The sequence below is a fragment of the Oncorhynchus tshawytscha genome, linkage group LG14 (genome assembly GCF_018296145.1).
Source record: "Oncorhynchus tshawytscha isolate Ot180627B linkage group LG14, Otsh_v2.0, whole genome shotgun sequence".
Lineage (NCBI taxonomy): Eukaryota > Metazoa > Chordata > Actinopteri > Salmoniformes > Salmonidae > Oncorhynchus > Oncorhynchus tshawytscha.
Window position 1 is genome coordinate 9,563,267 of NC_056442.1, and position 12,580 is coordinate 9,575,846.

The 12,580-nt window shown below is 46.4% G+C and overlaps 1 protein-coding gene across 3 annotated transcripts in view; it reads right to left on the reverse strand.

Annotated features, from left to right (window-relative positions):
- The window catches only part of LOC112266495 (cytoplasmic protein NCK2), a 57,213-nt gene that overhangs the window by 13,162 nt on the left and 31,471 nt on the right, over positions 1 to 12,580 (reverse strand). For all 3 annotated transcript variants that reach the window (XM_024443995.2, XM_024443994.2, XM_024443996.2), the window contains one exon: positions 6,265 to 6,506. In XM_024443995.2, the coding sequence (XP_024299763.1) occupies positions 6,265 to 6,490 (226 nt within the window). In that variant the 5' untranslated portion in view covers positions 6,491 to 6,506. The remainder of the gene's footprint in view (positions 1 to 6,264; positions 6,507 to 12,580) is intronic.

A 12,580-nucleotide genomic window follows, 5' to 3' on the forward strand; every position in this document is an offset into this window, starting at 1 on the left:
GGAGTTGAGTTTCATCCTAGCTGGGTTGGCACCAGGTCATTATTTGTGGGAAGGTGAACGGAGGACATGGAGTTGAGTTTCATCCTAGCTGGGTTGGCACCAGGTTATTATTTGTGGGAAGGTGAACGGAGGACATGGAGTTCAGTTTCATCCTAGCTGGGTTGGCACCAGGTCATTAGTTGTGGGAAGGTGAACAGAGCCAATGTTTCCACAGGCAGAGCATTATACTGACTGGCACCCAATGGAGAGCTAAGAACACATCAGAAGCCTATCAGTAGACCCAGCTCCAAAACAGAAACGGAGGTCATTTGAATCGCTACAAAGGGCTGCAGTTGTGTTGGTAATTTTAACACCTCAGTGGTTAGAGATGATTATGTACTGCACAAACCTGATTACTTAGAACACACACACACACTTTATGACTAAATAAACATAGAAGATAAGTAGACCTATACTAGATAGGATTCAAATCAACTGGTGACTGACTAAAGCAAATATTGCATCGCTTTGGTGTTTCCAGTGAAAACATGAAGGCATAACACCTGCCGTGGAGAAGGCAAACGTGTCACTGGTTGAAGTAACCCTGGTAATAACCAATCAGAAAACAGATGGAGGTCCAGCCATACACACACAGGGGTTGTCCTTGGAGGAAGCCACGGTTGTAGCAAGTTGTCTGGAGATGATTGGTTAAATGTTCTGACATTTCTACTGATCCCCATTGGGGATGCAAACAATTCAATACAACAACAAGAACATAGCAGTTAGCAAGTTCACGTGTGGGTGCGTTCAAGGCATGTGTGTGTTGAAGCACATGCCCGCATTAGGAATCACAGTGTACAGTTCGTAAGCCTGATGGTATTTGAGTGTGCATTCCTTACACAAAGCAGTAACACCCACCTTCCACCACTTCATCTGCCTTGGGGGGGAGAGGGGGGAGAGAGTGAGTGAGTGAGTGAGTGAGTGAGTGAGTGAGTGAGTGAGTGAGTGAGTGAGTGAGTGAGTGAGTGAGTGAGTGAGTGAGATGCCAAAAAGCTCTGTGTCTCACTACAGGCCTGACAACAGAGAACAAAGAGAGCTGTAGTGGATATAGAGTTCCCCCTTTGAACAGTGTCTCCAGGTTTATATTCATTGATAAATAGCTGGATTGGTAGGGAAGAGTATGTGTCACTGTTAGCAGCAGAAAACACCCTCAGGTTACTCACTATTTATACAACGGGTGGGGTCTAATCCTGGCGCTGATTGGTTAAAACCGCATTTCAGCCGGTGTTTATTCCACAAGTTACCACCGGCTAAAGCTATGACGTGGAAATGCCTATTTACTCTGTTCCATCTCACTGTGCAATCCACTGTCTCATCAGCCCAGCCAGGCAATTTATACATTTGATCTCCACTATAAAAAGCATCTAGACATTATCTCCCATTTCTTTTAGACTAGCAATTGGTTTTCAATAGCGGAGATGTGTATAAAATTTGCGGTCTGTCTCTCTGACATTTGCAACATTATTTCAATATTGAAATTTCATCTACAGCTGTCCCATAGTAATGAACGTGTCAGGGTCGGGAGATCGGGACAAGACAGGCAGCTTTTCTCAGCCAGTCGAAATCCTGAATCAGCATCATTTTTATGGACACATACAAAGAAATGTCAACAGAAAACAGGTAAAACTAAATGAAATGCAGCTAGTTTGCAGTCTTTCCAGCTTCAGTTTGACGTGATTGTGTTAGTTGTGTTGTTGGCTAGCTCCTCTGAACAACAGTGTCCTGACAAGAGAGCAAGTTTTCTATGCCAGGCAAAATGGTGCATCATTAGCTCATTGTTATGAATGTATCGAAATCCATGTCACTAGAAAACAGCTTAAACAAATGAAAATGCAGCCACTTTGCTGTTATTCTGGCTTTTTGACATGACTAAGTTAACCGTAGTTGGCTAGCTAGCAAGCAAGGGATAAGAACGTTGCCAGCCAGTATGACCGTTGCCAGCCAGTATGACCGTTGCCAGCCAGTATGACAATGGAACATTTAAAATGAACGACTGAGTCGTGTCCATAGATACAGAACAAAAGGACTTAACGACTGAGTCGCGTCTCTGTCAACCGAACCGATATAACGAACAACCTGCCGGCTTGGGTAGCAACCCCTAGATTTGTGTCAGGACTATATCTCGTGGAAGGATGAAATCGTATGAACAAATGAATCCAAATAAAGTTAATGGAAATATGTCAATCATTATTTGAATATGTTGGTAACCTGTTAAAAAGTGATAAGACCCTCGAAGCCGGTGTTTGGAGGATAAATTGGCACGGTTTCCTGGCCCGAGACGATGTTTCTCAACACCTGCGCCAATATATCCTCCAAACACCAGCATCGAGGGCATTAACACTTAAACAGATATAGTAGAAGCCTAATAGTCTAATGCAGACCAGAGTCACATTCAGGAAGCAAATGTGTTGAACGTTGCACATAGAAATATCATGAATAGAGCCAACAAGAACCCTTATTCTGTCAGAGGTCTGTTCTACATAACATATTTCCACCTGAACGCTCCACGGCGACGCTGTTGGGAGTTGGATAGAGAACACAGTAAGTAGGTTATCACCGTGATGAGACATAAAGGAGACAGATCTGTGTAACCTCTGTGATGCTTGTTATAGCCAATCCACGGAGCAGAACAGCATGGCGCGTTGCCAGAGAGCTGCTGTAAATGATGGAGGTCACTGCAAGTTGGTTACAAATGCATTCCACTGACACAGAGCAAACGGTGGATTGTTGAAGCGTGACACGCAACCTTGGGGGCGACACGCAACCTTGGGGGCCACACGCAACCTTGGGGGCCACACGCAACCTTGGGGCGACACGCAACCTTGGGAGCGACAGGTTGCGACACGCAACCTTGGGAGCGACACGCAACCTTGGGAGCGACACGCAACCTTGGGAGCGACATGCAACCTTGGGAGCGACACGCAACCTTGGGAGCGACACGCAACCTTGGGAGCGACATACAACGAAGACAAATCAAATCAAATCAAATTTTATTTGTCACATACACATGGTTAGCAGATGTTAATGCGAGTGTAGCGAAATGCTTGTGCTTCTAGTTCCGACAATGCAGTAATAACGAGCAAGTAATCTAACTAACAATTCCAAAAAAAACTACTGTCATACACAGTGTAAGGGGATAAAGAATATGTACATAAGGATATATGAATGAGTGATGGTACAGAGCAGCATAGGCAAGATACAGTAGATGATATCGAGTACAGTATATACATATGAGATAAGTATGTAAACCAAGTGGCATAGTTAAAGTGGCTAGTGATACATGTATTACATAAGGATGCAGTCGATGATATAGAGTACAGTATCAACGTATGCATATGAGATGAACAATGTAGGGTAAGTAACATTATATAAGGTAGCATTGTTTAAAGTGGCTAGTGATATATTTACATCATTTCCCATCAATTCCCATGATTAAAGTGGCTGGAGTAGAGTCAGTGTCATTGACAGTGTGTTGGCAGTAGCCACTCAATGTTAGTGGTGGCTGTTTAACAGTCTGATGGCCTTGAGATAGAAGCTGTTTTTCAGTCTCTCGGTCCCAGCTTTGATGCACCTGTACTGACCTCGCCTTCTGGATGGCAGGCAGTGGCTCGGGTGGTTGATGTCCTTGATGATCTTTATGGCCTTCCTGTAGCATCGGGTGGTGTAGGTGTCCTGGAGGGCAGGTAGTTTGCCCCGGTGATGCGTTGTGCAGACCTCACTACCCTCTGGAGAGCCTTACGGTTGAGGGCGGTGCAGTTGCAATACCAGGCGGTGATACAGCCCGCCAGGATGCTCTCGATTGTGCATCTGTAGAAGTTTGTGAGTGCTTTTGGTGACAAGCCGAATTTCTTCAGCCTCCTGAGGTTGAAGAGGCGCTGCTGCGCCTTCCTCACGATGCTGTCTGTGTGAGTGGACCAATTCAGTTTGTCTGTGATGTGTATGCCGAGGAACTTAAAACTTGCTACCCTCTCCACTACTGTTCCATCGATGTGGATGGGGGTGTTCCCTCTGCTGTTTCCTGAAGTCCACAATCATCTCCTTAGTTTTGTTGACGTTGAGTGTGAGGTTATTTTCCTGACACCACACTCCGAGGGCCCTCACCTCCTCCCTGTAGGCCGTCTCGTCGTTGTTGGTGATCAAGCCTACCACTGTTGTGTCGTCCGCAAACTTGATGATTGAGTTGGAGGCGTGCATGGCCACGCAGTCGTGGGTGAACAGGGAGTACAGGAGAGGGCTCAGAACGCACCCTTGTGGGGCCCCAGTGTTGGAGATGTTGTTGCCTACCCTCACCACCTGGGGGCGGCCCGTCAGGAAGTCCAGTACCCAGTTGCACAGGGCGGGGTCGAGACCCAGGGTCTCGAGCTTGATGACGAGCTTGGAGGGTACTATGGTGTTGAATGCCGAGCTGTAGTCGATGAACAGCATTCTCACATAGGTATTCCTCTTGTCCAGATGGGTTAGGGCAGTGTGCAGTGTGGTTGAGATTGCATCGTCTGTGGACCTATCGTCCTTTGACTGAAAAGGCATGGACATAAGCCAACGAAGACTGGAAGACCATAAGTGTTTTAACATCCAAAACCCATCAGGGAGGAACAGCAGTGAACTATGTTTCCTGAGAGAGAGAAGGGAATGAAATCCAGCCATATTAAAAGACATCCCATAAACTAAAAATGGTTGGCTCTGGTTGCATCCGGTGTTACCAACAGCTGTCATAGCTTGGTTTTACAGTTCTTAACATTTAATACCATTCCACTCCACTCAAAACCAGATTCATTTAACCCCCATTTTAACACACGTGCCCTTGAGGTTGCCATAGCAAACAGTAGGAGACCCTGTCAGACTGTCATGACGGAGGTTAGATATCGACCCGTCAGCTGTGGGCCCGAACAGCCTTCAAATGATCGATTATTCCCTAAACAGCACAACACGTGCCACGTGTCCATGGTGAGCTATCTACTCTCTGTCTGCCCAGGGCTACAATTTATCTTCTCAATTTATCCTCACTAAACATTATGTAGATTATTCATCTGCGATGGATGATAGGGGAGATTAGAGATGTGAAAAATGTTTCCTGAAGTTCCAAGGCTCATTAATTCACAGAGAGAGAGAACAAAAGTGAGAGAGAGTACAGATGAGTGTACAGCTAGCTACATCAGATAAAGCAGTATTCAGGGACAGTAAATGCCATGGGCCATGGCCTGTTTCTCCTGACAGAGAGATTTACTACCAACATACTCCTCCCCTCTCTCCCTCTTTCTGCCCCCCCTCTCTGTCTTACACATTCTAATTCTCTCCATCTCTCGGCTTTCAGCATAGGATGCGTGGCTGATCAGAGACCCAGCGCCGGGATCAGACAAGCAGCAGGTTGTTAATTGCATTGTCTGTCAAGACCTCTGACAACTAGGCAAAGCACTAGGAGAAATCCTCTTGGCTAGTAATCCTATTCTTTCGGTTCGAAGTCTCATCTATCTTGTGCATTTCTGATGCATGCGCCTATTCATCCCTGATAACATTGAATGGCAAGGTTCCATCTCATCACAACTTCAGTTCCTATTGCCCAGTATCACTCTTGAGTGTCGACCACTTAAATGAAAAAATTGCATCGCCTTGCCCTTTCGCTCCATTTGGAAAGGATCTCCAATTCTCTGTGAGTACGAACATCTTTGTATCTACCAACAGAGATGAATTCATTAGCCTAATAAGGGTGAGAGTTCTACCCGATCAGTCCACAGTGAGAATTACAGGAGCTCAGCTAATCCCAGCCGTTGTCCAGCCAAGAAAATCTTTGATCCTTGCACTTCATATTAAATGAGTTCTTACCTCCTCTGACCTGGGAAAAAGCAGCTTCAGTACCGGCATTTCTCCTGATCGATCACACCAGCTTTCCCTTGCCTGATAATGAATAGCTTAAGGGATGCCTCACAAAACAAAACTCTTCTGTATTAAACATACTGTTTACAAATCACCAGCCTTGAGAAATCATTTCTAACTGGAGAGTGTAAGTGTGTGAAGGAGTCAAGCATTTAACAGTGCTTCTTCCGCATTAAACACATGGAGGTGAGACGCCTCTGTGGAGGCACCCCTAGGAAACAGCAGAGAGAAGAAAACACACACACACACACACACACTACTTGGAGATAGTGTGCACCGCCTCTGTGCACCCCTAGAAAACAGCAGAGATGCCCTGTCTTACGTCCACCCACCTACACACTTAACCCAACTCACCGAGTGTGTCTTTGATGTTTTTCACCAGCGAGGCCTTCTTTAAGCTGTTTTTCCTCTCCACATAGTTCGAGGGGACGTAGCCGGTCCGGTTGGAGGCGTTCCTCACCCTCCACCACGTCTTGCTGTCATCCAGGAGCCACAGCCGCTCGTTTTTCCGAATGTCAAGTTCCTGTTCCTGCTGAGCCGGGTAGTCCCACTTGGCTATAACTATCACCTCCTCTGTCATTTTTCATGGAGCCCCTCTGGAACAGAGAGACACAGAGAGACATACTGTTAGGTCAGGGTGGGGTTGACAGTAGGGCTGTCACGGTGCCCTTTATCGCGATATTCTTTCTATGGCACAAAAAAAAGAAGAAAAACACAAAGAAACTCTTTGGTCCTTTAAAATCCGACTGTATTTAAAATATTGTGCGCTATAGGTTGGAAAATAAACAAATGCGACTCGGGATAACAACATAACGTTTGTTTACAACATTAGCTCCGTTTTCCTAAAGAAGTTAAATCCGTTTCGTGTGTTGTTTCCTTGCCACGATCCTAAGGAATTGTCCCTGCCCTACTTAACAAGGCATTTAAACACTCGAAAATGCACACACAGACGAACACCAGCAATACACACAAATGAATAAAACGATGAGGTGAGCAGTTTCCGTGCAACCCCCGAAAAACACGCGAGAGAGAACATGTTTCTCACACACACACAAACACTCTGAAGCCAGTCTCAGAGGGATGGTGCCATCCACCACTATGGTCTGTGCGTGTCTCAGACTGACAGGGTGCAGACCTGGACTTGGCACTTGGTGTCTGTCACACAGCTGTTGTTGTAAGACATATGGCAGAGCGAAGCCTCTCTGCCCTGTAATCCAGGTAGGCTGAGAACTACCGTGTGTGTGTGTGTGTGTCTCCTTCCCTACTTGTCGACTAAGCTGGAAGTTCACGCTTTACTTCCAAACCACACAAGAGCCTCTCTTTTACCAGCTTCTCTTATTATTCTTAAATGTACCAAATTAGTCAGCGACACACTGAGCAGAGCACTGTTATATGTTAAATGCGTCTATACACACACACGGCTTAGCGAGAGAGGAGAAAGAGTTAGGGCAGCCAGCACCTGCCGTCCTAATAAGGAATATATCAAACCGATCCAGGAGATATCTAGTGCTGCTGCACACTGAGGGTAAACACAAAGACTGGTGTCTATTCATGGAGAGAGAGATGGAGGGAGGGAGGGATTGGAGAGAGAGATGGAGGGAGGGATTGGAGAGAGAGATGGAGGGATTGGAGAGAGAGAGAGATGGAGGGAGGGATTGGAGAGGGAGAGATGGAGGGATTGGAGAGGGAGAGATGGAGGGATTGGAGAGAGAGATGGAGGGAGGGATTGGAGAGAGAGATGGAGGGAGGAATGGGAGAAAAGAAAAACGAGAGTGAGATGCCAAGATAGAGACATTAGGGACATGGGGGGTAAAAAGAGATGAGAGGGGGAGTAGAAACGGAGCTAGAATGAGAAAGCCAGAGAGAGCGAGAAGAAACGGAGCTAGAATGAGAAAGCCAGAGAGAGCGAGAAGAAAAGGAGCTAGAATGAGAAAGCCAGAGAGAGCGAGAGAGAGAGACAGCGAGAGAGAGAGACAACATGGAGTGCTCTCTTACTGGATGGTGTCCCCAGCCAAACCGTGTGTCAGAGAGATATTGCAGTGACAGGCCGTTTTTCCTTCCAGGGCCAGTCAGAGGTGCCCTCCCCCATCGTCCTGATACCCTCCATAGGGATGAGGCTGTAAGCCAGCCAGCACCGGAGGCCCCAGCCCTCTCACCCATCACCCTTCAGCGGGACGGCCTTGACAAGTCAGGGAGGGAGGGCTGGGGGGTTCCAGGCGCCAAGCAAAAACGATAATGCACACACTTCAGAGCTGTCACACAAACCACTGGCCACTTCTCCGCCTGACTGAGACCGCATTATTCACAGTTCATACAGTCTTTCTTTTCAACTCGGAGGGCCAGTTTTCCAGACCCGGATCAAACTCTTTGAATAAAAAGCATGCTCACCTCGATTGAAAGTTTTCTTTAGTCTAAGGTTCCAGGAAACAAGTACGTAGGGCTGCGAGGGTTGTGTCTTTACTGATTCGCTGTTATATCTACAGCCCATTGAGTTTGATATGACTCAATAAGGCTACAGTAAAGAACCTCAGTGACCCAGCAAGAGAAAGCCACTATTGTCTGAGAGTGATGATGTCACCCGACTGGAATTCTTTCCTCTCTCATCCATGACCGTAGGGCAGGAAGAGCCTGATAAAGGCTGTCAAGCCTACTGTCATCAACTGGCAGGGTTAAAAGGCACAAACATGTTGAAGACATTATTTTCAAGCAGAAGTTGATTTTGGGCCTAATGCTGAAAACAGATATGCAAATTGCAAAGCCATAAAACCTATTTACCTCAACACACCATAAATCCTCTGTTGCCTGCCAACATATTAAACCATCTTTATTGATTATACAGTTTAAGTTACTCAACTAGACTTCCACCCTAAGCTCCTTTTCTTTAAAAAACCTTCTCGGTTTTATCCCAAGCTTTGGGCATATAGGGGTAATTCCGTGGGAAGGTCGACCTACCGTAAGCGTGGACAAATAAAGATAGGCATTTCCAAATTAAACCATGGTCATGATTATCCTTAAGGTCTATATGTTGCAGTTCATTTTTTTGGGAGCAGTTTAACTAGGAAATCGCATGGATTTTCACCATTACAGAGTAGGCATTCACATTTCATGGCTATTAGAAAGGGCTCACAGAGCTTGGTCTTTCCACACAGCTGTCCCCCCCCCCCAGTGTTAGTTATGAATAGGAGGTGTTCATGAAGCAATACAGAACAAAATGTAAGTGTCTTGAGTTGTGTTTGCGTGTTCTACGGTCTTGTAAATATATGATATTTGCACGATACTTAGGTGCCTATACGATATGTTTTGCGAATCTCACAATACTACATGTATTGCGAGTCGATACTGTGATTTTATTGCGATTCCACGGTCCTAACATATTGCTTATGTTTGCTGCAGACGGACAAGAGACAGCCATGAGAAAACTAGTTTTGATGTAAATATAAAAAAGTGCTGAAAACAAAATTGGCTCTCTATTTCAAAAAGAAGATAGAGCACAAGCTATGAAGGAAATACATTGACATTTTGGTTCAGGTACAGTCAACTAGCGCAAAAATAATATTGCGATAGTCAAAACGATACAGTATATTGTCAGACATATCCTCGATATGTAACTACATCAATTTTACCCCCATCACTATTGATATGATATCTTGGCTTCAGAAGATCTTGCATTCACCAGATTTAGTGTGCTGGTTCTGAGAACTATTCTTTAGACTTTTCCTGAAGCAATTGTTGATATCTTGAAATTGTTCATATCTTGAACATTTTTGATATCTTGAAAATGTATGTGTTCTAGCTAAGATTCTCTTGCCAAATGATGAAATGCATTTCTCATACATGGCAGTACAGTTTTTAGACAAAAAGATCAACAATCTGTGAAAAGGCCTGGAGTGTCTTTTCAACTGAAAGCCCCCAAAATATAGACTTCATTCAGTGTCCAGAAAAGTGGATTGGCAGTATAGGCACATATACAGAGAACTGCCAAAATAAAGGAAACACTTGAGTAAATGTTGGATACAAATTATATTGAGAAAAAAAAAGATAATTAGGTTGTGGTGCCTGGCCTTGTACACTATATTCAGACTGCCTGTAATTATACAATCTTGAGGTACTATGCCTTCTGCTGACATTTTGAACTTCAAAATGTCACATGCTTTATGATAGATTTTGATCCAAGAAATCTTTTTAGGATTTTAATGTCTATTTAAGACATCCCTAACGGAGGGCGCAGCATCCCTAACGGAGGGCGCAGCATCCCTAACGGAGGGCGCAGCATCCCTAACGGAGGGCGTAGCATCCCTAACGGAGGGCGTAACATCCCTAACGGAGGGCGTAACATCCCTAACGGAGGGCGTAACATCCATAACGGAGGGCGTAGCATCCCTAACGGAGGGCGCATCCCTAACGGAGGCGTAACATCCCTATCCCCTAACGGAGGGCGTAACATCCCTAACGGAGGGCGTAACATCCCTAACGGAGGGCGTAACATCCCTAACGGAGGGCGTAACATCCCTAACGGAGGGCGTAACATCCCTAACGGAGGGCGTAACATCCCTAACATCCCTAACGGAGGGCGTAACCCTAACGGAGGGCGTAACATCCCTAACGGAGGGCGTAAACGGATCCCTAACGGAGGGCGTCCCTAACGGATCCCTAACGGAGGGCGTAACATCCCTAACGGAGGGCGTAACATCCCTAACGGAGGGCGTAACATCCCTAACGGAGGGCGTAACATCCCTAACGGAGGGCGTAACATCCCTAACGGAGGGCGCAGCGCATCCCTAACGGAGGGCGTAACATCCCTAACGGAGGGCGTAACATCCCTAACGGAGGGCGTAACATCCCTAACGGAGGGCGTAACATCCCTAACGGAGGGCGTAACATCCCTAACGGAGGGCGTAACATCCCTAACGGCCGTTTTTCCTCTCTAAAGCAAACATGGAAATGACAATCTTTTCAAATGTATAATTTGTGTGTTCAGCCTTTCCTTCGCAATGGCTATCTATGTTTTGATCTGAGATGTACAAACTCAGCTAGGTTGTCGTCTTGTTCCATCACTTCTCTGCTCTGTCTGCTCACACCCTGTTCAGCTCGGTGTGCAGTGGAATGCCAGCATAGTGCTGTGGTAAGTTCATCAAGAGATGTAATATTTCATAAAAAGGCAACAGATCATTGTAACTGTAAATAGAACATTGCCCACACCTTAATCATTGTCAAAACAGTTATGGTAGAGTATAGGAATCTGACAACATGGAGAAATAACTATATTGCGTTTTCTTCTCAGAAGATGGAGTTTTCAGTGTAATTGCATAAATGTGCAGCAGGGTCGAAGCTGCCTGTAACGGGTAGGAGAGAGATTCCTAACGGGTTTAACCAGGCTCAACTCAGCCAATTCCTTCATCTCCATCTCACCCAGCTCTGTAATCCAATTTGAGGATCCGTTCTATTTGACTGAGAACCAGGAGAAGAGGGGGAGACTAAGAGAAAGATGGGGGGAAGGTGAGAGAATGATGGGGCGAGTAATACAAAGGGAGAGAGAGAGGGGGCAGAAAGACAGAGGGAGAAAGAAAGAGTGGTCTTTCATTAGAGAAAAGAGGACCAATGATGATCAATGTGAAGACCAGGAGAGAGACTGGAAGAGAGGTTTGTCATCATGCTACTGTATGACTCAGTATGAGGGCAGCAGAGTGCTATAAAGACAATGACCTCAAACGGAAAACCTGTGGACCCAGACAGGGCTGCAGTGCAGAGCTTCCAGTACGGACTGGGTTAGAGGCTATAGGAGCAGGCAGTGCAGAGCTTCCAGTACGGACTGGGTTAGAGGCTATAAGAGCAGGCAGTGCAGAGCAGAGCTTCCAGTACAGACTGGGTTAGAGGCTATAGGAGCAGGCAGTGCAGAGCTTCCAGTACGGACTGGGTTAGAGGCTATAGGAGCAGGCAGTGCAGAGCTTCCAGTACCGACTGGGTTAGAGGCTATAGGAGCAGGCAGTGCAGAGCTTCCAGTAAGGACTGGGTTAGAGGCTATATGAGCAGGCAGTGCAGAGCTTCCAGTACGGACTGGGTTAGAGGCTATATGAGCAGGCAGTGCAGAGCTTCCAGTACGGACTGGGTTAGAGGCTATATGAGCAGGCAGTGCAGAGCTTCCAGTACGGACTGGGTTAGAGGCTATATGAGCAGGCAGTGCAGAGCTTCCAGTACAGACTGGGTTAGAGGCTATAAGAGCAGGCAGTGCAGAGCTTCCAGTACGGACTGGGTTAGAGGCTATATGAGCAGGCAGTGCAGAGCTTCCAACACAGACTGGGTTAGAGGCTATATGAGCAGGCAGTGCAGAGCTTCCAACACAGACTGGGTTAGAGGCTATAGGAGCAGGCAGTGCAGAGCTTCCAGTACGGACTGGGTTAGAGGCTATATGAGCAGGCAGTGCAGAGCTTCCAGTACAGACTGGGTTAGAGGCTATAGGAGCAGGCAGTGCAGAGCTTCCAGTACAGACTGGGTTAGGGCTATAGGAGCAGGCAGTGCAGAGCTTCCAGTACGGACTGGGTTAGAGGCTATATGAGCAGGCAGTGCAGAGCTTCCAGTACGGACTGGGTTAGGGGCTATAGGAGCAGGCAGTGCAGAGCTTCCAGTACCGACTGGGTTAGAGGCTATAGGAGCTGGCAGTGCAGAGCTTTCA